General features: G+C 37.9%; 1 protein-coding gene across 3 annotated transcripts in view; it reads left to right on the top strand.

Moving 5' to 3' along the window:
• Positions 1 to 24,078, top strand: part of LOC117432514 (uncharacterized) — a 30,702-nt gene extending 6,624 nt beyond the window's left edge. Inside the window, exons 6-13 of one of the 3 annotated variants that reach the window (XR_009320105.1) lie at positions 762 to 836; positions 1,456 to 1,499; positions 2,424 to 2,480; positions 2,626 to 2,647; positions 2,792 to 2,838; positions 3,662 to 3,730; positions 21,383 to 21,427; positions 22,197 to 24,078. Coding sequence is in view for 2 of the 3 variants with exons in the window: in XM_034910779.2 (XP_034766670.2) it covers positions 762 to 836; positions 1,456 to 1,509; positions 2,424 to 2,480; positions 2,626 to 2,647; positions 2,792 to 2,838; positions 3,662 to 3,730; positions 21,383 to 21,393 (335 nt within the window). In the remaining variant the exon portion in view is untranslated. Of the gene's footprint in view, positions 1 to 761; positions 837 to 1,455; positions 1,510 to 2,423; positions 2,481 to 2,625; positions 2,648 to 2,791; positions 2,839 to 3,661; positions 3,731 to 10,604; positions 10,773 to 21,382; positions 21,428 to 22,196 lie in introns of those variants that run through there. The other 2 variants (XM_034910779.2, XM_034910778.2) reach the window with 2 other exon arrangements.
• Positions 24,079 to 25,152: the final 1,074 nt, after the last annotated feature.

The following is a 25,152-nucleotide window of genomic DNA, read 5'->3' as shown; positions in this document are numbered from 1 at the left end:
ATCCTAAAAGGTATAGACAATGTCGACCCAGGGGACTTCTTTGACCTGAAAAAATAAACAAGGACCAGGGGTCACAAATGGAGATTAGATAAAGGGGCATTCAGAACAGAAAATAGGAGGCACTTTTTTACAGAGAATTGTGAGGGTCTGGAACCAACTCCCCAGTAATGTTGTTGAAGCTGAAACCCTGGGATCCTTCATGAAGCTGCTTGATGAGATTCTGGGATCAATAAGCTACTAACAACCAAACGAGCAAGATGGGCTGAATGGCCTCCTCTTGTTTGTAAACTTTCTTATTTTCTTATGTTCTTATCCCTTTCATTCGCCTCCTGTACCGTTTTACTCCAGTTCACCCGTCGCAGCTCCAGGCAGATTGTCTCCTACAAGGGCAGCCTGAAGGAATAACAGAACATTCTTTTTTTTTCTTGGCCGCCCTGCCAGACCAGCCCCCGACCAATCAGAGGCCTACGCGACACACCCTCACTCAACTTCTCTGTGTCAGTGCCATGATTGACAGGAAGGTCAAACCGGGCTTTTTTATTTTTTTTGAAGATGTCTCAGCTGTAAAAATAAATACATAAATCAATAAAAATAAGTAGTAAAAAATAACACATGGGGTAATGTGTTCATGCTTCTTTTTTCTAGTTATAACTCTTATTGTTGTTATAACACGTATATTTCATACAATGTTGGTTCTTTGGAAGCTACCTTGTCTGTGGAACATGCATATTTCATATTCCATATTCCTTTGTATTTCGAAGCTACAGTATCTACACCAGAAACCCCCAGTGAGGCTGGTACCAGCTCCGCAGTGGATCTGAATAAGAGAAGGCAAAGTAAGGAATCAAACCATCCTCTTTTTCTCTTTCTCTTTCTGTCTGTGTCTTGCATTGTAATGTATATCATATGAAAGAAATCAACAGCTCCAATTAGGGAGCTGTCAAAATCCCAGTATAGAAGCACTGATATGGACCAGCCGTTTAAACTGATTTATAATCCAAACCCTCTGCTAATGAAATGAATGCTGAAAGAAGCTGCAGTCACTGGAGTTCACAGTGGTGAATTGAAATATCATTGCAAACAGTGAAAGTATTTGAAATCAGTTATAACAATGGCTGTTAATCAAAACACAATTGGGACTGACTTAAAAGGGTAACTTGGCTGGTGGCACTTCCAAGGTAAAATAATAATTAACAAAATTAATAATAATAATAATAATAATAATAATAATAATAATATTAATAATAATAATAAACTAGCCATGGTCCAGGAAGTTAAACAGAATATGAATTATAAAACAAATAATCAGAATTATGAAACAAGTAATCCATACATTTCTTTATTGTGTTTTTGTATAATAAATGACTGTGCTGTCAACTTGCCGAGCACACTGCTACTGTATGAATACAAAATAGCAAAACCGGGACGATTTAACAATTTACTGTCTCTGACCAGGACAAGAAATGAAGGCTGAAAACCGGGACGATCCAAGATTTCCTGTAATGTCTGGTAACCCTATGCTATTTATCCTTAGAGAAACTGAGTGCCTGACCTGAGCTTATTGACCTGCCAGCATAACACAGAGAAGACTGTCAGGTTGTTTAACATGGTTTCCAGTACAGTGCTACAGGAAAGAGCTGTCCACAAGCATCACATTATTATTTCCATGAAAGACACTTTTAATTGTCAATTGGCATAAACATGTCCCAGAATTTGATTGCAAGCCAGACATGGACCACTAACACTTTGTAATCATGAACCAGAAAGCTTACATAATGAAACAGTGCCCTCTAGGGGAGAAAAGAAAACCTGCACTGTGTCCACTGTTCTGTCACTCTTCAGTGGCTGTTGTTGCAAGGGCATGCTATACAGATTGTGAGCTTTTCAAAACGTTTGACAGGATTACGTGACTAAAAGGAAATTACATTAAAACATACAGTAGTGTGCAAATGTATTAGAACACCTCAAGTGTTGTCATTTATATCATTTATATACCTACCTACATGAAAACCTCTGGGTGTGAGAATTTACATTTGTGGTCAGTAATCAGTGTACAGAAACAATAGACACTGATGTGTGAAAATGTTAGACCACTTTGTGCTGTAATTAGACATCTTAAACAACGTCTAAAAAGTCTCATGCATTTTACCAGTTGTGGCTATGTGTTCCTTTACTCTTACTTTTTTTAATTAATTGTGTGTGTAGCCTATCAAAGTCATTAATTAATTTTGACAATCGCTAATTTGCCTATTTTGACAATTTCCCAAGATTTTCAGTTCCAGTGGTTTGATTTCATTTGCACAACAAATCAAAACAACAGAAGTAATGGGGGTTCTATTAAATGTGCACACTGCTGTAATAGGTACTGTACATGTACAGGAAGACTGTTATCAATCTATTTTTTTTTTCTTCTGGCAAAATAGAAAATATGATTTATGAAGAGGGAACAAGCATGCTGTACCATCTGGAAAATGTTGCAGGTGATTGATTGATTTATTTATTTATTTATTAACCAGTGCTTTTTTTAAGTGTTTAAGCAAATGTGTAGACTCAACAGGACACATGGAGATAATATTTGTATTATGTATTGTGGACAATTATTAACTGCACTGTATGTTTCCACAGAGGTTACCCAAACACAAGCGAGGTGAGTGGATCTATTTTACTCTATACATTTATCAGTTTTTCCAGCAGCAGCTTCATCAGTATCTACACATAAACTTAATCCCATTTAACAGCCTCATACCTTCAAGCTTGAGGTTGCCAATCTATTTTTCTTCTTTCTTGTTAGCACACAGCCAGCTGTTGAAGATTATGCAGAGCTACAGTGTTTTCCAGGTTAGTAAAATCCCATTGTAATTTAAAGGAGAGGTTTTTTTTGTTTGTTAAGATACGAGAGCACATTGAGTAAAATGGGTTCTTCTGCACTGTGGTTGATATTATATCTGAAACATGTGGCTCCCTGTGGCAAAGTGGTTACCAGTGTGCATCTGCAGGTGATCCATAATTAGACAGGCAATAATAATCCAGGTGCAAAGTTGTTTTATTTGTATGATCCAATTGCCTGTTTTAATCCCATTTGTTTTCAACCACACGTAACACAGACACCAACACAAAGCCCACAATGCATGCCCTAGTGCTCGTAGTGAAAATGCAGTTCTTTAGTGAAACAAGGTGAAGTGTTGTCCAGGTTCATGCTGGCCTTAAATGTCAGCTCCTGGATTATGTTTAGCCGTCTAACAAAACACAGACAGTGTATTAATAACGACAAACAAACACTCACGGTATTACAGCACAGTTCTCCTTTCAGTTACCTTTTAACCATTTACAAAGGAACAGATCACTTAACTAAGTCCCCTTACATACAGTCAACCATGACTCCTTGGTTAACGATTGCAACTGCTCCTTCAGTCCGCGACTGCCACATCGTTTCCCTTCCGGATCGATGATTTAGTGTACGGTAGCTCCGCCCCCTTTCTAGATGACCGACTTCTGTCTAACTCTGGGAATGAATTGTCGGGCCATCCAGTCGAGGGTACTCTGTTCCCCTTATACAGCGCCCTCACAGGTCGGGAGGGAGATCTAACACCAAGAATCATTCGATCTCTGTCACAGTCCCCTTCAATGATTTTTTTGTTACTCTTCATACAATGTATCCCAGGAAATTCCAGAGAGGCAAACATAGAGGACTGTTACTGGACTGTAATGACTCCTCAGAAGAAAGGGAGAGGTAAGGCTCTTGGTCAAATGTCTATCTGATTTCTGTCTCATATTGTAAGAGGTTGTTTCTTAATGGTAGAACATGTTTAATGTTTAAATTAATGTTTAATGTTTTGACAATGTAATACATTACAATCTTAAAGGAGTATGGCACGCCAAATTATCACTTAGAGATACCTCAAATTGCATTTTAAGATATCTTGAAATATTTAAAAATCTCTAAATCATTTTGAGATATCTCAAACTCAAACTGAATTACATATATCTTTATTTGTGCAGTTTTTAAATATCTAAAATTCATTTTAAGATATCTGTAAATCAATTAGAGATATCTAAAAATGAAATAAAGATATCTCAGATTGATTTACAGATATCTTTAAATGCTATGGAAACCATGTGGATTTTGCTAGCATGGTACGCCAAACTGTCATTTAGAGATATCTTAAAATGAGGGTTTTAAAGATATCTATAAATCATTTGAAGATATCTCTAAATGACTTCCTGTTCATTAAAAGATATCTCTAAATCTTTTGAAGATATCTCGAAAAATCTTCCTGTTCATTTAGAGTTATCTCTAAATTATTATTATTTGTTTATTTATCAGACGCCTTTATCCAAGGCAACTTACAGAGACTAGGGTGTGTGAACTATGCATCAGCTGCAGAGTCACTTACAACTACGTCTCACCCGAAAGACGGAGCACAAGGAGGTTAAGTGATTTGCTGAGGATCACACAATGAGTCAGTGGCTAAGGTGGGATTTGAACCGGGGACCTCCTGCTTACAAGCCCTTTTCTTTAACCACTGGACCACACAGCCTCCTTGATATCTTCAAATGAACAGGAAGCCTTTCAAGATATCTCAAATTGACTGTGAAACTACTATGTTTTGAAGACTTACTGTACATTTAGAGACTAAGTTATTTTTAGGTATCTGTAAATGATTTAGAGATATCTTTAATAAACAGGAAGTTATTTTTAGATATCTTAAATTATTTAGAGATCTCTCTAAGTGAACAGGAAGTAATTTTAAGATATCTTAAATTGAATTTCAGATATCTTTCAATGATTTAAAGATATCTTAAAATGCATTTTATATATATATATATATATAATTTAAAGCTCCATTTAGAGATATTTGTAAATCACTTTAAGATATCTCTAAATGTATTTTAGATATCTTCAAATATTTAGAGATGTCTTTAAATATTTAGAGATATCTGTAAATGAATTTGAGATATCTATAAATGATCAATCGGCCTGCCTTAAAAGGAGTGATACATGTGGCCCTCTGGGCATGAAACGTACGCATGTTGTCCAGATCTCAAGAAAAACACTTATTGTCACCAGACTTGGTATGCATGTAATATCAGATGATATAGGGAAGGATTGTCTGACTATACATCAGTCAATCTGTATGTCACATTTACATTTGTGCCTATATCTTGTGAACCCTGTATCCAATTGCCATGAAACTTGGTATTAACATTATTTAGTATACATTACATACACAGCTCAGTTCTAAATGGATTGACTCATGAACATTTGTAAATTAACACACAATTAAGGTGAAAAGGGGACAGTTTATAAAGAGTAGACCACTTAGGTATTTTGTATTATGATAATAACAAATGTCCGTGATATTATTTGAGCGCTGGATGTGGAAGCAGCTATCTTGTTTGTTTATGGCCGTGTTATCTCTGTGGTGCCGGGGCGATGTGTATTGCTCAGATCCGCCCCTTTTTTTCCGGCTTTTCTCGGCTCTTATCGGTCTCACTCGGCCATTGAATGGTTTTCTAGCCTTTTTCCGGAGAAAAAACGACGAGAAAACTGTGCTTTACGTCTTTTTGTTGATGTTGGACAGCGTCCGACATCGGACCGGAAAGGGAAAATTGTAATGTCGGACCTGGTCCGACATAGGACCAGGTCACTCTTCTTTGCACTCTTTCTAGAGCAGCAATATCCTTTTTGTAGTGAGATGACCAGAACTGAACACAGTATTCTCGATGAGGTCTTACTAATGCATTGTAAAGTTTTAACATTACTTCCCTTGATTTAAATTCAACACTTTTCACTATATATCCAAGCATCTTGTTGGCCTTTTTTATAGCTTCCCCACATTGTCTAGATGAATACATTTCTGAGTCAACATAAAGGTCTTTTTCATAGATCCCTTCTTCAAATTCATTATCTCCCATATGATATTTATAATGCACATTTTTATTGCCTGTGTGCAGTACCTTACACTTTTCTCTATAAAATGTAATTTGCCATGTACCTGCCCAGTTCTCAATACTGTCTAGATCATTTTGAATGACCTTTGCTGCTGCAACAGTGTTTGCCACTCCTCCTATTTTTGTGTCGTCTGCAAAATTAACAAGTTTGAATACTATACCAGAATCTAAATCATTAATGTAGATTAGGAATAGCAGAGGATATTGTTACCATATAGGTAATTTTCCATTTTAGATCTTATAATAGTTTCCATAAGTTTACATAAAACAGAAGTCAGGCTTATTGGTTTGTAGTTACCTGGTTCGGTTTTGTCTCCCTTTTTGTGGATTGGTATTACGTTTGCAATTTTCCAGTCTGTTGGTACAAACCCTGTGTCAAGAGACTGTTGCATGAGCTTGGTTTGTAAATAACTTCTTTCATTTCTTTGAGTACTATTGGGAGGATCTCATCCGGCCCAGTGATTTTTTTTAACATTTTTTATTTTAAGAGCTCCTAGTCCCTTTAACACTTCTGTCTCTGTTATGCTGAAGTTATTTAAAACTGGATCGACGTGTGGGGCATATTGCTTGTATCCTCCTTTGTAAGAACTTGTGAAAAGTAATCATTTAATATATTTGCTATTTTTTTTCTCTTTGTCTATGATTTTGCCATTTGTATATCTTAGACATTTTACTGTGTGGAAGGGTGGTGGGCAATTCACTGACACAGAGGAAACAGAACTTTATTTGTAAGGCCGCTCAGGCACACTGATTTATTTTTACCCGCAGAGGGTGCTGTTGTCCGTTGCCTGAATACTTTCAACAGTAAACAGGCAGGCTGAGGGAACAACAGAGCGTTAACTTATAGGGTCAGCAATCCCCCAAGGCCTGCCTTTCGGCCACTCAGAGAGAGGGAAAGCCAAAACACCCTCTTCACCACCTCTCTGTGTCACCACCATGAATGACAGGTGGATCTACGAGGCCGCTGCCCCCTTCCTGCAGTACCACGCATGCGCCAGACAGTCAGCACAGATCTCCCCTGTTACGTACCGCCTCTTTGAATGTTCTCTTGCTGTTATAATATTGGAATTGGTTTTAGCCCCCTTAGCAATGCTCATTTTTATCTCTCTCTCTCTTGGCCTTTCTAATTTCCTTTTTGACTTGTGTTTGCCGTTCCAAGTACTCTTTATGTGTACTTTGTTCTTGGTCCCTTTTAAATGCTCTGTAAAGTGCCTTTTTTATCTGAATATTTTTTTTAATTGATCTATTAAACCATTTGGGCAATTTTGTTTTAGATTTAGATTTTTCCTTCTTCTCAGTCAGCTCAATCCCCTCGCTAACTGAACTTTCAAAAATAATAAATCTAAAGCAGGTATTTTATTTCTTTGGTTCTCATCGGTCGTGGTTTGGTACAACACATGCACCACTCCAGAACTTCCTGTTTCATCCTCTCCATGTGAGTCCTGCTAGTTTCCTTATATTCCTAAAAGGGGTGGAACTTCCTGTCTCCAACCAGGTCTCTGTCTAATTAAGAATTAATAATCCACCACAGCCTTCACACAGCAGCGACCATTAGTGATGGAAACTCAAAATGCAGCAAGCAAGAATCACAAGAAATACCAGGCACACTATAAATTATTCTCAATTGAAGGTTTTACACCTAACCTCTGTGACAGAGATTGAATGGTGCTTGGTGTTAGATCTCCCTCTCGACCTGTGAGGGCACTGTGTAACGGGAACAGAGTACCCTTAACTAAATGGCACGACAATTAATTCCGTAGGGTAGTAGTCTATCATCTGTATTGAAAAGAGCTTGCAATTTGGAAAAACCTCAACCCCCAGCAGAGATTAATCTTTTGGTGTTTTTGGGATAGACTAGGTCCTAATACATCCATCTAGGGTGGGTACGTCATTGGCAATGTGGAAAAATAAAAAATACAGACCATATGCCATGTAATTGGAAACGTAATACCGATCCACAAAAAGGGAGACAAAACCGAACCAGGTAACTACAGACCAGTAAGCCTGACTTCTATTATATGTAAACTTATGGAAACAATAATAAGATTCAAAATGGAAAATTACCTATATGGTAACAATATCCTGGGAGACAGCCAGCATGGTTTTAGGAAAGGGAGATCATGTCTAACTAACCTACTTGACTTTTTTGAGGATGCAACATTGAAAATGGATAACTGCAAAGCATACGACATGGTCTATTTAGATTTCCAGTAAGCTTTTGACAAAGTCCCGCATAAAAGATTAATTCTCAAACTGAACGCAGTAGGGATTCAAGGAAATGCATGCACATGGATTAGGGAGTGGCTAACAGGTACAAAATAGAAAGTACTGATTAGAGGAGAAACCTCAAAATGGAGTGAGGTAACCAGTGGTGTACCACAGGGATCAGTATTAGGTCTTCTGCTATTCCTAATCTACATTAATGATTTAGACTCTGGTATAGTAAGCAAACTCGTTAAATTTGCAGACGACACAAAAATAGGAGGAGTGGCAAACACTGTTGAAGCAGCAAAGGTCATTCAAAATGATCGAGACAGCATTCAGAACTGGGCAGACACATGGCAAATTAAATTTAATAGGGAAAAGTGTAAAGTATTGCATGCGGGCAATAAAAATGTGCATTATAAATATCATATGGGAGATAGTGAAATTGAAGAAGGGAATTATGAAAAAGACCTAGGAGTTTATGTTGACTCAGAAATGTCTTCATCTAGACAATGTGGGGAAGCTATAAAAAGGCCAACAGATGCTCGGATATATTGTGAAAAGTGTTAAATTTAAATCAAGGGAAGTAATGTTAAAACTCTACAATGCATTAGTTAGACCTCACCTAGAATATTGTGTTCAGTTCTGGTCACCTCGTTACAAAAAGGATATTGCTGCTCTAGAAAGAGTGCAAAGAAGAGCAACCAGAATTATCCCGGGTTTAAAAGGCATGTCGTATGCAGACAGGCTAAAAGAACTGAATCTATTCAGTCTTGAACAAAGAAGACTACGCGGCGATCTGATTCAAACATTCAAAATCCTAAAAGGTATAGACAATGTCAACCCGGGGGACTTCTTTGACTTGAAAAAAGAAAAAAGGACCAGAGGTCATAAATGGAGATTAGATAAAGGGGCATTCAGAACAGAAAATAGGAGGCACTTTTTTACACAGAGAATTGCGAGGGTCTGGAACCAACTCCCCAGTAATGTTGTTGAAGCTGACACCCTGGGATCCTTCAAGAAGCTGCTTGATGAGATTCTGAGATCAATAAGCTACTAACAGCCAAACGAGCAAGATGGGCTGAATGGCCTCCTCTCGTTTGTAAACTTTCTTATGTTCTTATGTTCTTAATTACCTGAAATTAATATTTTAAAAACTATACAGAGGTTGTATTACAAATGACAATAACTGGGGTTTTAAACACTGAATTAACACAAAAATGGTATCAATGCATTCAGCAAGGTCTGTGTTTTTGTTTAATATGTCACAGTTATGAGTAATATAATCGTGTGCTGTTGTTAGGGGTCAAAGGTTACATCAAGTCATGTTCTGTGCTGATTTTGGACCTTCTGAGTTTAGATAACCCTCAGATGCTCTGCCAGAGCTAGAAGTGATTAAGAAGATTAACAATATTACTCAGATTATGTGTCATCTTTTTACCAATTAGATTTGACCAATGTCTTACCATTTAGTTTTGACATAGTGTCAGATCTGCCCCTTTTTTTACAACGGAATGTGTCATTTTATGAACATTCCGTGAAAATGAACAGTATTCTGATTACCTAAAATCTATGCAAGTTATACATCTATTAAACCCTCTTTGTTTCTCCATTATATTAAACATCATGTTTTTCAATAGAAGACATTTTTAGATACTATTATCTATGCTCTCGGACATAAAGTATTTCATCCTGTATATGTAACATGTTGCTTTAGGCCTATTATATCAGCTGAATCAACCTTAAGCTTCCTCAATTAAAAAGCATTTTCAGCAACTATTAAGTATTTTTCTGAATTTATTGTTACTATGGGATGACTCTTTGTATTATACCTTTAATTACCTCCCGAGGAATATTAATGATTTCCTCCAGAAAAATATTTATAATTAAATAATGCGTTATTTATTTCAAAATACAGATAACAATAATGTTCAGTATATTAAAACCAGAAACGCTGTAAGGATTTCATTCCATTTAATTTAATTCCATTTCATATTATTCTCTCTCCTCATCCTCTTCATCACTACTATAGGCAATAGCTTGCTGTTCATCATCTTGTGTATTAAATGGATTAAGGCACTCCTCTGATGCCATAAAAACACCAAAAGATTAATCTCTACCGGGGGTTGAGGTTCATCACCAGATCTGGTGCTCAGGTAATAGTCTATAGGTCGAAGTTGGTCATTTAGGAAAGGGGCGCAGCTACGGTATCCAAACTCAATGACCCAGACGGTAAACGGTGTGGCATCTGAGGATTGGAGGAGCAGATGCGCTCATTAACCTAGGGGTCATGAGCGAGGATATAAATAGGGGTCATAGCAGATGTGCTCTGTTCCTTGGTAAATGGTTAGAGACAACCTACAAGGAGCTGGTGTTACCATCCTGTAAATCGTGAGTTTGTTTTGTCTGTTAGTGTTTGTTATAACTCTCTGTTTGTTTTAAACTAGACTTCCTATAACACGATTGGAGCTGCAGCAGAAGCCAGCATAAAACCAGACATCACTTTCACCCCTGCATTTCACGGAGAACTGTAATACACTACTTGTACTTATTTCACTATCACTAAGAACTGTGTTTGTGTTTTGTGTTTAGTGTTGGTGTGTAAAACTGGCCGCCGCTGTATCACTCCATCATTATTATTTACAGGTGTTCGCCATAAGGCTCTGGACATAATTTATGTAGCATCCCACTACCACTTTGCCACCCTAGTTTCTTCCTCCCTGTGTTAATGGCCGTTGGGAATTTGAATAACATATTATCCATGAAATGCTGGTATTCAAATGCTTCCATTTAAGCAGGCTTTTGAATATTGTTTATTTTATTGGCCTCCTGCTGTTTTGAATGCCATGAACTTCATGAACATACACCCCAGGTCAGGTGTAGGGCTTATACTTGCTTAGTACCTGTTCCAGATTTTAGCTTGTTTGAGTATCTGGCTTTTAACCCTTTGAAGTCCATTTATTAAGTGTGCGTCAGGTCCAATTTATTTTCACACGTGCAGTTAATTTTAGACGCACTATTTAAAAGTTTTTTTTTTTCACAGTCAAATGGGTTTAAAAGGCCCTGCATATCAACAAAGCACTCACTAGGCATCTCCAGCCCCGCCCCTCCCTTTTGTTCGCTATAGCTTTCACGTATGCTAATAAATAAATAATAATAATAATAATAATAATAGTCGTACATACCGATCAATCATCTCCTGATCACTCGTTTTATCACCAAACTCCTCAATAATGCAATCCAAGTCATTATTTTATTACTATAACATCTCAAAAAAGCTCTGCAAATGTCAGTGAAAGTCTCTGTGTGCTGATGCAGTATCAGACAGCTTGTTTCTTTATGACCGCCCATATGGGATGCCAGGGGCAGGTATGACTATTCATGAGATACGCCTTTTTTTCCGCTTGTCTCGGCTCCTGTCGCTCCCATTCGGCCATTGAATGGTTTTCTCGGCTTTTTTTGGAGAAAAAACGACTAGAAACCCGTTTTTTGCGTTTTTTTGATGATGTCGGACCAGGTCCGACAATGGACCGCAAAGGGTTAAAATAAGCCTGTTGTTGTAATTTTAGTCTACTGCACTCCTAGACCAATACTTTATTTTTAGTTGAACTATCTCACATCTCTGTGTCCAGCTTTCAACAGAATTGTACTCAGGTGATTTTAAAATTCATATGGACACTGTGAACTGTTCATTTGCTGCTGACTGAGTTTATTGTATTGTTTTGGTCATGTTCAGCATGTCAATGTTCCTACACATAGTCATGGTCACATTCATCTCATGATCACTGGTGGTTTGTCAGTTTCTGACCTCCATTATGTGAGCTTGGCATTTCAGACCATATGGCTGTTATATTTGATCTGATTACTCCTTTACCCTTGTGTAATACCAAGCGTGTTATGAAATTTCATAATTTAAAATGTGAACTGAATTTATATCTGTAAAGTTTATTTATTCATTATTACTCATAAACTATTATTTATAAATATTTATTTTGAGAAAACAATTGAGTAGTGTTCGTTATTGCTTATAAAGATCCTGAGAATACACATTTATTATGGCATTGTACTGTGTTTGCTTATAATAGCCATTTGTAGTTAGCACTATTTATTGTTGTTCTTGCTGTTTAAAAAATACTGCCCATAATAGGAAGTTCAGAGTTTAGCGAGTTAGTGAGAGACAGGAGAGCAGTTTCAGTGGAGTGAGCAGAGCGGAAACCAGATTGGAGAGGGTCGAGCAGAAGTTAGATAGGAAAGCAGAGAGCTGGCGGTGTACTGCCTGTTCAAGGGTTTTTGAGAGGAAGGGTAAGAGGGAGACAGGACAGTAGTTCTGGAGGGAGGTGGGCTCAAGGGTAGGTTTTTTGAGGAGGGGGTGATAGAAGCTTGTTTTAAGGCAGAGGGAAAGAGGCCAGAGAGGAGAGAGGTGTTGAGAAGGGAATAGATGAAGGGGAGTAGAGCAGGAGCAGCAGATTGAAAGAGGTGAGTGGGGAGGGGGTCCAGGGCCGACATAGTGGGTTTGTGGCCCTGGAGGAGGGAGGAGAGGTCAGAGACTAAGAGGGGAGAGAAGAAAGAGAACATAAGAACATAACAAAGTTTACAAACGAGAGGAGGCCATTCAGCCCCTTCTTGCTTGTTTGGTTGTTTGTAGCTTATTGATCCCAGAATCTCACCAAGCAGCTTCTTGAAGTATCCCAGGGTGTGAGCTTCAACAACATTACTGGGGAGTTGGTTCCAGACCCCCACAATTCTCTGTGTAAAAAAAGTGCCTCCTAAACTCTAGTATTGATGATTGCAATGCATTTTTCTTTGGTATTTCAACATGTTTTTTTCTCGATTGTGGCTTGTGCAAAATGTTGTTGTTAGAGTTTTAACAAGAATAAAGAATCACAAGCACATTACCCCATGTGTTAGCAGCCGTACACTAGCTTCCTGTACAGGATACTGTTCATTTGGTTGATTTTATGTTCCTGCCTCTAACTTATAAAGCTTTAAATGACCTTGCTCCCCTACATATAAAATATTTGCTGTCCTTATGTCCCTAGTCACTCTCTTAGACCTCAGGACAATGTTTTACTCAGTATTCCATTGATACAGAGAGAGAAGGCAGGTGGCAAAGCGTTCCTCTTTAGAGCCCCAACGTTGTGGAATATCTGGCACGATTGGTAAAGGAGGCACCATCTCATGCTGCTTTTAAATTAGGATAAAAAACACATTTTACTAATGCAGCATGCATTTTAGAGGGAATATTTATCATCCTATTGTATACTGCTTGTTTTTTATTTTTATGTAACTTTTTTTGTATTATTTGAATGTATGTAATTTAAAGGGGTACTTTATCATCTTATATTTTACTATTTCTCTAAATGGTTTTGTATATTAATTTGAGTTATTCCTATCTGTACAGTGCTTTGAGGAGCTTTATCATGAAAGGTGTTGTATATAATAAATACAGATTGATTTGATCCCCTTAGCGTGTGTAATATTGCTTAGAGGCAGAGACACTATCACATTGAATTGATCGGTGTATATTTTTGCTGATTTCTCATTTGAAAATTTGAACAAAAACTGATAATTAAAAAATGTGACATTTCAAAATCTAACATGAAATACGGTTCTACTATTATGGCTTCTGGTAGACTTCTGCGATATCATTTTGTAGTTTTTTTGATTACATGGTGTTAAATAAAATATCTAAAGTATGTTCATATATAGGTTTGTTTTAAAATGATGTCTCAAGCTTACAATTGTAGGTGATGGAAACATTTTGGCAATAGCTATGAAGAATGATATTTTTCTTTCTCTAAAATTTTTTTTTTTTAAGTACAGAATTGGTAATTGCAGATGACGTCTTGATGCTAAACAATGCCTACAGGGCCCTGTTAAAGCTCATATGTGCATATTAAGGGCATGCAGATTTCTGAGTAACCTTTAAGGTATTTCTTGTGACAGTCAATAATTGAAATCAAACAAGCCCTTTAATTTAATTGAAACTAGCATTGTGAAATCAAAAGGATAAAATAAATGTAAGCTCACTGGATTTAGTTTGATCGTGATATATATTAATGAAACTGCACCACTCATGGTTCGTTGCCCCTTTAAAAACAGACCCAGGACACAGGAAATGGAGGTTTAAAAAGTGCGGACATGCTTTTTTTTTTGAATGACACATCACCAAAAGAAAATAAACAAAACCAACCAACCAACAAACAAACAATCAACACATCTAGCTCTTTCTTGAGCACTAACTAAACAACACTGGAACCTAACTATAAAACAGAACAGCTAAGCTGGTTTACCTGTAACACAAAAACAAAAGATTCAAACAAAACAAAACCAGACAGGTTTACACTACATTTTCTTGTGATTCGCGTGTGTCCACTAACAAGCGGGCGCTCCCCACTGCAGCCCAGAACAGACTGGCTGCTTTCCTTTTATATCCTGCGCCTGGCTCTAATTTACAATAATCACCAGGTGCAGGGGATAATCACTAATCAAACAATTAAACAATTAAACTCAATCAATGCGTATTTGCACATGGTTTTCATGCAGGGTGGATATGAACCCCCTCCCTGCTATCTTACACATCCTCCCCCTTGTCTTTCCAAAACACCGGCCATTTGACGGCCACTTCCCTCCACAATTAAAAGACCACCCACCCTCAAGTCCCATCGTTTTAATCTTCGCCTTTTTCCACGGGGGCTTGAGGGTGGGTCGGTCCTTCCTCTGGCGCACTCAGGAAGGGACCACACACCAGCAAGAAGGGACCTGGACGGCTTGCCCTGGGCGACTGTAGCGCAGGCCGGTGACAGGGAGCAAGGACTGGCAGGCAGAGGTGCACGGCTGTGGAAAGGCACAGCAACGTCTTGGATCTCAGGGGGAGCGGAGCAGTAGGCAGGTGGAATGGAGCAACCAGCAAGGGGAGCAACCAGCAAGGGGAGCGCCAACGACGTCTGCTTTTTGAGCACTGACGTCTTCCTCCTGCGCAGCGACGTCTGGGTTGCAAGGGGAAGTGGAGTAAGGGACCAGGTAAGCGACTGTGCCTTGTGCCTGGCTGTCCTGCGACCTGGGAACAAGGTTGAGTGGAGGGAGGTCGAGGCATTCCGGGCTGGTGTCCATGTAGCTGGAGCACAGGACCGCACTTGATAGCGCCGGAGTGCCCCCTCTGTTGCTGAGGCTCTGTTGGAGGCGAGCTGCTCACCTCCTCCCCCTTGACTTCAGCCGGTGACTCCGGTGACAGGAACAACTCCACCTCCTCTGGCTCTCGGGACGGCAGCTCCACCCCATCTGGCTCTCCGGTCGGCAGCTCCACCCCCTCTGGCTAGCCGGACGGCAGCTCCACCTCCCACTTCTGGAGCAGAAGGTCCAGCTCTGTAGGCTCTGGCTCCAGCAGGCCTAACTCCACTCTCTACGTCTTAGTCTGCTCCACTTGAGCCGTGGTGTTTCTGTTGATCCTTGCGATCAATTCTTCTATGCTTTCCTTTTTTTTACTCTGGGTCTTCAGGGTCTCCCACACAAGTTGCCACCATATGTAATAAAACTGCACCACTCACGGTTCGTTGCCCCTTTAAAAACAGTCCCAGGACACAGGAAATGGAGGTTTAAAGTGCTGACATGCTTTTTTTTTTAATGACAATCACCAAAACAAAATAAACAAAACAAACACCTAGCTCTTTCTTGAGCACTAACTAAACACAACACAGGAACCTAACTAAAACAGGACAGCTAAGCTGTTTACCTGTAACACAAAAACAGAAGACTCAAACAAAACAAAACAATGCCTTTATTTAAAAAAAAATAATAATTGATATAAGCATATTAATATAAGATACATTTGTTTGAATGAATTATGAAATCATGAGGTTTGTTGACTGAGACAGGGTGGTGAGAACAGGGAATGTAGTTGTACTGCTGTTCCATTTCACATTTGACCTAGTTTCCCACTGTAAATGCCTGACTATTGACGAGTGTAATGTCATTGAATCAGTCCTGCACACCTGCTGCTGTTGCAAAGCACACAAAGAGATCATCGATTTGCATTTTAACATGGATCATCAAATCTATATGCTTGCAGACAGAAATGGTTCTGCTTGCAATCACCTCTAATCGATTGCACCTGCACACTGTGAATGTGGCCATTTAAAAGGCTATGATGCTCTAATCAGCACATTTTACATTTTTAAGAGACTTTAGTGACAAAATGGCCAATAAAAAAAAAATACCTTGCTATCAAGAGTAAATGGGTTTGAAAAACTCACAAACACAAATATAAACTACAAAAATAAATATGATATTGCATATTGAAACTCAACATGCACAAAATCTAGTAAATAAACACAACAACATATTTGTAAACACATACCTGTAACACAGTACAAATATCATGATATCCATCAGAAAATATAAAGGACAGCAAGAACACCTAATACACAGAAAAAGAAATAGTCTTTCATAGATTATTATATAATGATCGTATTTAAAAGTGATTGGGATCTGACTGGACAAAATAATGCCATAGAGCCTATGTCTTTCTCTACTGGGAACTTTGATTCCTCAATGATTTTTTATGTACTGTAGTTAAAATTAGTTCCTTCCTCCCTGTGTTAATAGCCATTGGGAATTTGAATACTAAGCTGTCATTGATACGCTGGTATCCAAATGCATCCATTTTAAAGCAGGCTTTTGAATATTGTTTCTTTTATTGGCATCCCTCTGTTTTGAATGCCATGAACTTCATGAACATACAACCCAGGTCAGGGATTTTCCTATCCATTCCAATAGTTAACCATCTGGCCCAACAAACATACAGTACAACACGAAAACAGAGGACCTAAAATAGAGCCCTCTGGAACAACGCAGACAACGCCGATTTCACACCCCCAACAGAGACCTAAAATAGAGCCCTCTGGAACAACGCAGACAAGGCCGATTTCACACCCCCAACAGAGACCTAAAATAGAGCCCTCTGGAACAACGCAGACAAGGCCGGTTTCACACCCCCAACAGAGACCTAAAATAGAGCCCTCTGGAACAACGCAGACAAGGCCGATTTCACACCCCCAACAGAGACCTAAAATAGAGCCCTCTGGAACAACGCAGACAAGGCCGATTTCACACCCCCAACAGAGACGAACTGAACCCTATCGAGATAGGGCAGTGTATACAATGCCAGTGGAACAATTATTAATAATATATATAATATTAATCTGTACACTTACAGTAGTTATGTACAATTTACCGTTAAAAGGGCCTAACCTGGAACTAGAGGATCGTAAAACCAATTTGTATTCATACTGTAAATACCATACATATACCACGTATAGTTTCAAAGAGTACAGAAATGTCATTTTAAATGGATTACTGTTTGATAAAACAAATATTTTTTATCTACAGACTATACGCTACAGTATATAACACAAGACACACATACACGCTAAATAGCTTTGCATATTAAGAAACTGCTACTAAAATGTAGTTAGTTTATTTTAAAGGTAATTAGATAATAACGGTGAATGCAGGTTGTTTACAAACACGCTACGTTTATTTGCCAAAACTAAGACGTTTAAATAAACCAGGCCCCAACAAAATGTAGCCCCGTTATTTGTTGGAAAGAAACAATACAAAATAAAACACATTTTGATCCTTTTCCTGTGTGTCTTACAAGATTTAAAATGTAAATCACTCACCTAATTCACCGTCCCAAAAACTAAACTGCAACTTTTCCACTTCAACAACTTACAAGATGGCGGGTTATTTGAAAGTTACATTCTTGGCACGTCACTGGCTGTCGTTTGCGGCCAGCCAACGTGAACCGCAGCAGCAGCAATGTCCCCCACCTGGGATTGAATCCACGACTCTCCGGTCAAGAGTCCAGAGCCCTGACCACTACTCCACACTGCTCTATTTCTTAGAGCTAAGAAAGCCACATAAAGTCACTGTAAATGTGATGCATTAGAACATGTATTCTGTCGTGTTTTATATATATATATACACACACACACACACACACACACAACATTTATAAATATCAAGAAACAATTGGATTTAAGCAGATACTATTTCATGAATTAAATTTATCAGGTATGTGTTTTCCTTATTACTGATAATAATGGAATGAATAACTATTATTTTATTTATAAATATTTATTTTGTGAAAATAATCAAGAGTAGTGTCCATTATTGCTTATAAAGACCCTGAGAATAAACGTGTATTATGTCATTACAATCACTCAGGTCTTGTCATTTGCCCGAACATCAATATTTTTTAGCAAAACTTTCAGAAAGTATTGTAAGGTCCCTCGGGTCACAGAATAACACATTTTATACATGTATCTGTAAGCAGAATGCATAATTAAAAATATGTAATTTCTTTTTACAATTGTGTTGAAAAAAAAGCGAAAAGTTTGTATGGTTTCTGAAGTACTTTATAATGTTGTAAAGTATGAATATTATGTTGTGCTCCTATTGTAATTGTGACAGCTCTTGACTTCTTTTAAAAAAAATCAAGTTTGATATTCATGAAACTGTTCTGTAACATTTATGGTTACGTTAACAATGGTGAAACAATGTATTTGTTTTCTTCTTTATCTGTGATCCTGTTGTGTGCATTCTCTACTCTCCATGACATTGATGCATTCCTAATCCTGATGGTGCATTGGATATGCATCATGGACTTGTCTCTAGAACTAAGCTAAAACAATTCTGGAAAAGTTACTGTCATACATTTCAAGGAGAACTAACAATATGACTACATTTACGTTCCCACCTTTGTAATTTTTGAGCATGAAGTTTACTGGAACAAGGAACGTTCGGCAGCAGAGTGACTGGAATTAAGGATTGCAGCAAAATGAAAAATTGCAGCGCTTGTAAAATGGATGTCAAGGGGCACTAGAGTAGAGTCCAAATCTCAGTTACGCCACAATTAGTTTTTGATTAAGGGGTGTATACTCCTTTCAGAAATACAAGTATTCCAATAAGAAATTGAAGAACCCTTGCACTCATTTCAATACTGCTTCTCCTGAGTTCATAAAGGACACAAGTGAGTTATTTTTGAAGTTTAAGCACTTGTAGGGAAAAAAAAAACATTCAGAATCTTTCATTAAAAAAAGCAGAGGCTAACTCCTCCCTCTGCATTACATCGATTGCATTTTTAGCAACTGATTTTAACAAGCAATCCAATATTCTCCAGTGAAATTCAATTCAATTCAAAATACAAATGGAATCAATAGTTAGTATCACTATTTTTAAATAATGCTCAACATACTGCTTAAAACTGCGGAAGGGTACACCAATGGCAATTGTTATCAAGAGTGTAAGGGCAGGATATTCAAAAGATCGTAAATGATAGCTCCAGTGTTAATCAAGAAATTGGTATGTAGCATTGATTTTTCGGCATTTCCAAGCGGTCATTGTGCCTATTTTGTTATTAAATAATCATCCTAATGTGATTTCTGAAATTATGTTGATTTACGAAATAATGTTAATAAGAACATAAGAATATAAACATAAGAAAGTTTACAAACGAGAGGGGGCCATTCGGCCCATCTTGCTCGTTTGGTTGTTAGTAGCTTATTGATCTCAGAATCTCATCAAGCAGCTTCTTGAAGGATCCCAGGGTGTCAGCTTCAACAACATTACTGGGGAGTTGGTTCCAGATCCTCACAATTCTCTGTGTAAAAAAGTGCCTCCTATTTTCTGTTCTGAATGCCCCTTTATCTAATCTCTATTTGTGACCCCTGGTCCTTGTTTCTTTTTTCAGGTTGAAAAGTCCCTTACCTTAACCAGCAGTGCTTCTTGCGACTATTTTGTTTGCAAGGGACTTTATTAGCAAATCCATGTTAATTGTCTTAATTTATCAGCCGTTAATTTGCGCTTGGAAAAGGAGGGTTTTAATTAATGAAACAGTATACAACTCCTCTTGAAACAGAATTTTAACAGACCGCGGGTGACAATACAGAGAGAGAGAGTGTACAGGAGTTAATTTCTTACAGACAGCCTAGATAATTCAATATTTGTAGTTATGAAAATATTTTAGGCTTTTCTATACTTATAGTGGTTATTAAGAAGATTTATTCACTTGTTTAACCAGTGTAACCTTACAGAATGTTTGTTGTATTGCTAAAATGATATACCGTTATTTGTACGAAGTGTTACTACCAGGAAATTATCATTGCAACTGTAGCCTATTTGAATTCTGCATACATACATTATATGACAGCTAATCTCTACTGTAGATTTTATTTTAATTGTATCGGGGGTGTTTTATCAGGTTTTATCAATTCAAACCGAAAATCAGAAGCCCTAAATATATATAAGGCTAGATTTACTGGAATTATTTTCTCAGCTATACGTACTATAAGTGCTGTTGGACAAAACACCAAGGTTTTGGCAATGAAGCTGGTTTATTCACTGGCAGCTCTGCACATAGTGATTTCTTATTTCATTGAGTCGAAGCGTGTACTCATACACATACACTGCATGCACACTGGAAATAATGACTTGGATCACATTATTGAGAAGTTTGGTGATAAAACGAGTGATCAGGAGATGATTTATCAGTATGCACGACTATGAAGAGGTATGTGATAAATACAGCAAACAAGAGGTGGGGTGGGGCTGGAGATGCAGAGCCTTTTAAACCTGTTTTACTGTGAAAAAAAATACTTTTAAACAGCGCGTATAAAATAAACAGTGCGTGTGAAATTGGACTCGCTGAATAAATGGACCGTTTGGCTAAATGGTATTTCTATCACAGGACAAGTGCTCACTTATCCATCATAATATCTGTCATGGTCCATCTCTCAGAGAAAAGGGGCAGCACACACCTATTACAGTGGCGAAGCACAGGAATGCTTGTACAGTAAAAACATTATTATTATTATTTGTTTATTTAGCAGACGCCTTTATCCAAGGCGACTTACAGAGACTAGGGTGTGTGAACTATGCATAAGTTGCAGAGTCACTTACAATTATGTCTCACCCAAAAGACAGAGCACAAGGAGGTTAAGTGACTTGCTAAGGATCACACAATGAGTCAGTGGCTGAAGTGGGATTTGAACCGGGAACCTCCTGGTTACAAGCCCCTTTTCTTTAACCACTGGACCACACAGCCTCCTTAAACAGTAGGTGGAAACCCAGCTAATTGCTAAAAACATATGAGGGTGTGGCTTACCCTACTATTTAGGCTCCAGTCCTGTCCTTGGTGTTCATTATCTGTTTCTAATGCCAACAGAGAAGGTTTAACTCATCTGCCTGCTGACAACATCATAACATTGTGGTAAGAGAGAATGTGTGACACATATATATATATATTGTTTAGTTCACTGTTCTTAAAATATATAAAGAGTCTAGAGGCAATTTCTTGCCATCTTAAATGTATATTACTTTAATGTTGTTGATTGTGATTTGCCTGCTTCCATGGGATGCTCTTTTATTTCAGCTAACAAAAAAGAATAATGAGATACCTGCTTTCATTTACAAGGCTAACATGAACAGTGATGCATTGTGATTAAAACTAAAGTTTTTACATGTGTCTCCCACACCAAGACACACTAAGTTTTAGTTTTACTTGGCTTTTATGATGATGGTACACAAATGATATCTTATGTTTTACGATAAAGTGTAAAACACGGTTTTGTTTTACCATGCTAGCTTGTTTCTATTACTAACTACTTTATCATTTTAACAATTTAAAAAATATATTTCCTGGACAATTTAAAAGGACTGTCAGTTGTGATATGGTAAACACAAAGTCTACTTATATATCTAAAGGAAGATTTACAGTCAAACTTAACTGTCAAAGTTAAGGTTGCTCTGTAATTAATCTATTAACATCAGCATGATATTTCAAAACATAAATGCAGAATGTAACTGGTAACCACAGGATTACTTTACAAACAACAAACGTGCAAATTACAATTGCAGAAAAGTCATAACATAAAAAAAACAGTACAATAAAATTAACTCAGTTATGACCAACTCAACAGTGTTACAATGCAGTAAGATCTTGTATGTGTCCTGTTAATCATTAATCTTTCTCTCACCAGATACTCTTGACCAGTGAAACCCAGTTCCTTGTTGAGGCATTCAATGCACAATGGATTATTTCTACTCAAACTCAACTCTTAGTACCAAATTTGATGTGGAATGTAAAGATAATCGGGCTGGGCTTCTATTCTGGGCAGTTCTGGAGGCTCTAACTGCCATTCTGGGTTTGCCAGCCAATGTGATAGTGCTGTGGATTTTACTGAGGAAACAAACTGCCCTCTCCTCTTCTGAGGTGTTCATAATTAACCTGACTGTCATGGATGCTTTGTTTTGCCTCAATGCACCCGTTGATTTATATAATTATTACTTTCTGAAGAATACAATTGTTTACACAGTAACAGATATGATGTGTAATTTGAACCTGATAGGAGCTCCTCTGTTCCTTTGTTGTATTTGTGTGGAGCGTTACATGGCGGTGGTGCATCCAGTCACCTACCTGGGGTTCAAGTCGCTCACCTATAGAGCGGTGTGCTCTGCTGTGGCTTGGGCTATTACTATTGCCTTCTCCATCTCTCTAGGTCTAGCAACCTATGAAATGTGTGCATATGTTGTCTCAGGTTACAGCTGTGCCATATTTATTGTCATGATATTCTGTAGCATCTCCATCCTGAGGGTCCTGAGGAAGTCGACACCAGGGAAAGACGAGATCCATCCCATGATGAAGAAAGCCTTCCAGATGGTTTTTACCATTTTAATGATTGTGTTAATTTCCTTTTTCCCAGCAGTAGGCATGGTCCCATTTGAACCCTATTTCAATGAGACTACATTTAAATGTTATATAATGCCAGTATGCTATTCTTTTTTTACCCCCAGTAGCTGCATACAGCCTTTGCTCTACCTGGCTCATGCGGGTGCATTGTCTTGTGGGTAGTTTCCATGCAATGGAGGGTGCTGTATAGCACTGAGCCCCACTCCATGAAGTCAACAGAAAACATGTTCCATTTAGAGCAAGTAGCTTCTAATTAGATGTTTCTGTCCTTTTAACCATTACGATGTTTTCAATAGAGAATTTGTGCTGTAAATTTCAAACAGCTACAAGCACCTCAATCAAGAAATACACCAACATCAATGAAATTCATTATTTAAGAATTGGCACTGAGGCCAACTCAAAGCAATTGCAAACATCATTACAAGTTTGAAATGTCATGTTACGCTAATTGCTCTAACTGTTTAATGCTACTCTTTATTGGCTGATTTCACTATAAGGTGGTGTAATTATATTACACCACCTTATAATAACTTCAGGGAGTTTTATTGTGTAAATAATTTCATTCTGTCAGTTGGCTTAGTCTCCAAATCAAAGCTTCACTACATTTTAGTATATACTATGCATATTTTACTTTGTATAAATGCCATTAAGAATTGCAAATCAGATTTTTCTAGGGTGAAAATACTAGGATGTTCAAATTATTTTTAGTAAAATATACCATTTTAAATACTCATGATTGATTTATATTGTTGAATATAATTTTAGATGTTTTTTTTTTTTAACAAGGGAACTTGATTGATTATAGCTGTAAAGCACATGTGTTATTAATGTCTATACTTAATGTTTATCCAAAACAATTCTAAAAGAGACTTCTTGTAAGTTCTATTGTAGGTATGGTAAGGTCCACAGTCACAAGGACACACTTTGAAATCTGTAATTAAGAACTTTAAATATTATAGAATGACAGCTTGTTGGTCAATTTTAGTAATGGCATTGCCTGTCTGGTTATAGAATACCGAATCCATTGGAGAGACTGATGCTAAAATGTTAAATAATATGTTTACATGAGAATTGTTGGATATATTTATAAATGCATATTAATGGATTTTCAAAGTTAAAAGTGAATAAAGAATGATAACTTACAGTAAATCACACAAGCACTTGAGCGTTTGTCTGAGTTGATTATTCATGGGTAGTTATCTAATTGATGTGGATGATTCTGTTGAAGTCTGAAATCCACAGTTTAAGAATAGAAGCTCCTGTGTTAATTACCATTGCATGGAATCCTCTACAAGCAGTTTGCACTGCAGTGCCTGTGCTTTACCTTTCAATTAATCTATAAAACTCAGGATTACATCTCTAGCTCGACTACAAACTGTACCAATTTGACATTTTAATCAAAATTACACACATGTTGTTTTAACCCTTTAAGGACAGTGATCATGTAAATACGATCCTACTGAAGTTTCTTTCTGGGCCCGTGTGACAGATATACAGTGATTCTTGGTAGTAAATCTTCCTCCCAACCTGTGAGGGCACTAAGTAGCAAGAACAGAGTACCTTGTATAGGTTGGCCCGACAGTTCTTTCCCAGGGTTCAAGGGAAGTCGGCCAGCCAGAAAGGGGGCAGAACTCCGGTGCATTAAATCATCGACCCGGAAGGGAAACAATGTGGCAGTCGCGGATTGGAGAGGCGGTTGCACTCGTTTACCAAGGGGTCATGTGTGACTGCATAAAAGGGGACGGAGAGATGCAATCTGTTCCTTCGCTTTGGTTTACGAATAGAAGCCGGAACGACCTGTGAGAGAACCTGTGATAACGTATCATGAGTGTAATGGCTACACACGTTCCAGAGCTGTCGCCAAGGGCCAGCAAAAAACCCAGAATAATACTGCATTATTGTCACAAAATAAATTTCTATCACCCACCACGAGCACACTGCCGTGGGGATGGATACACCGTATTTGGGACTGCAACCCTGTTATTATTTACCCCGTGCGCTACACCTTGTTGTGTACTGCCAGGCATTATTATTTGGTCACCAGACCTGGATTAAAAAATAAACAATTTTCCAACTGGATTATAAACCTCTGTCTGTTGATTACGCACCGCATCACTCCTGCACCTGTACACAATAAACCACTTTGCCACAGCCCATGATCAGGTAAATATGATAAAAGCACACATCAATGTATTGACTTACTGGGCCACGATACTTTGCCTTACAGGTTGGAAACACATATCATT

Source organism: Acipenser ruthenus, chromosome 52 (assembly GCF_902713425.1).
Source record: "Acipenser ruthenus chromosome 52, fAciRut3.2 maternal haplotype, whole genome shotgun sequence".
Taxonomy (NCBI): domain Eukaryota; kingdom Metazoa; phylum Chordata; class Actinopteri; order Acipenseriformes; family Acipenseridae; genus Acipenser; species Acipenser ruthenus.
The sequence above is the reverse complement of the archived record's forward strand: the minus strand, read 5'-3'. Positions and strand labels throughout refer to the sequence as shown.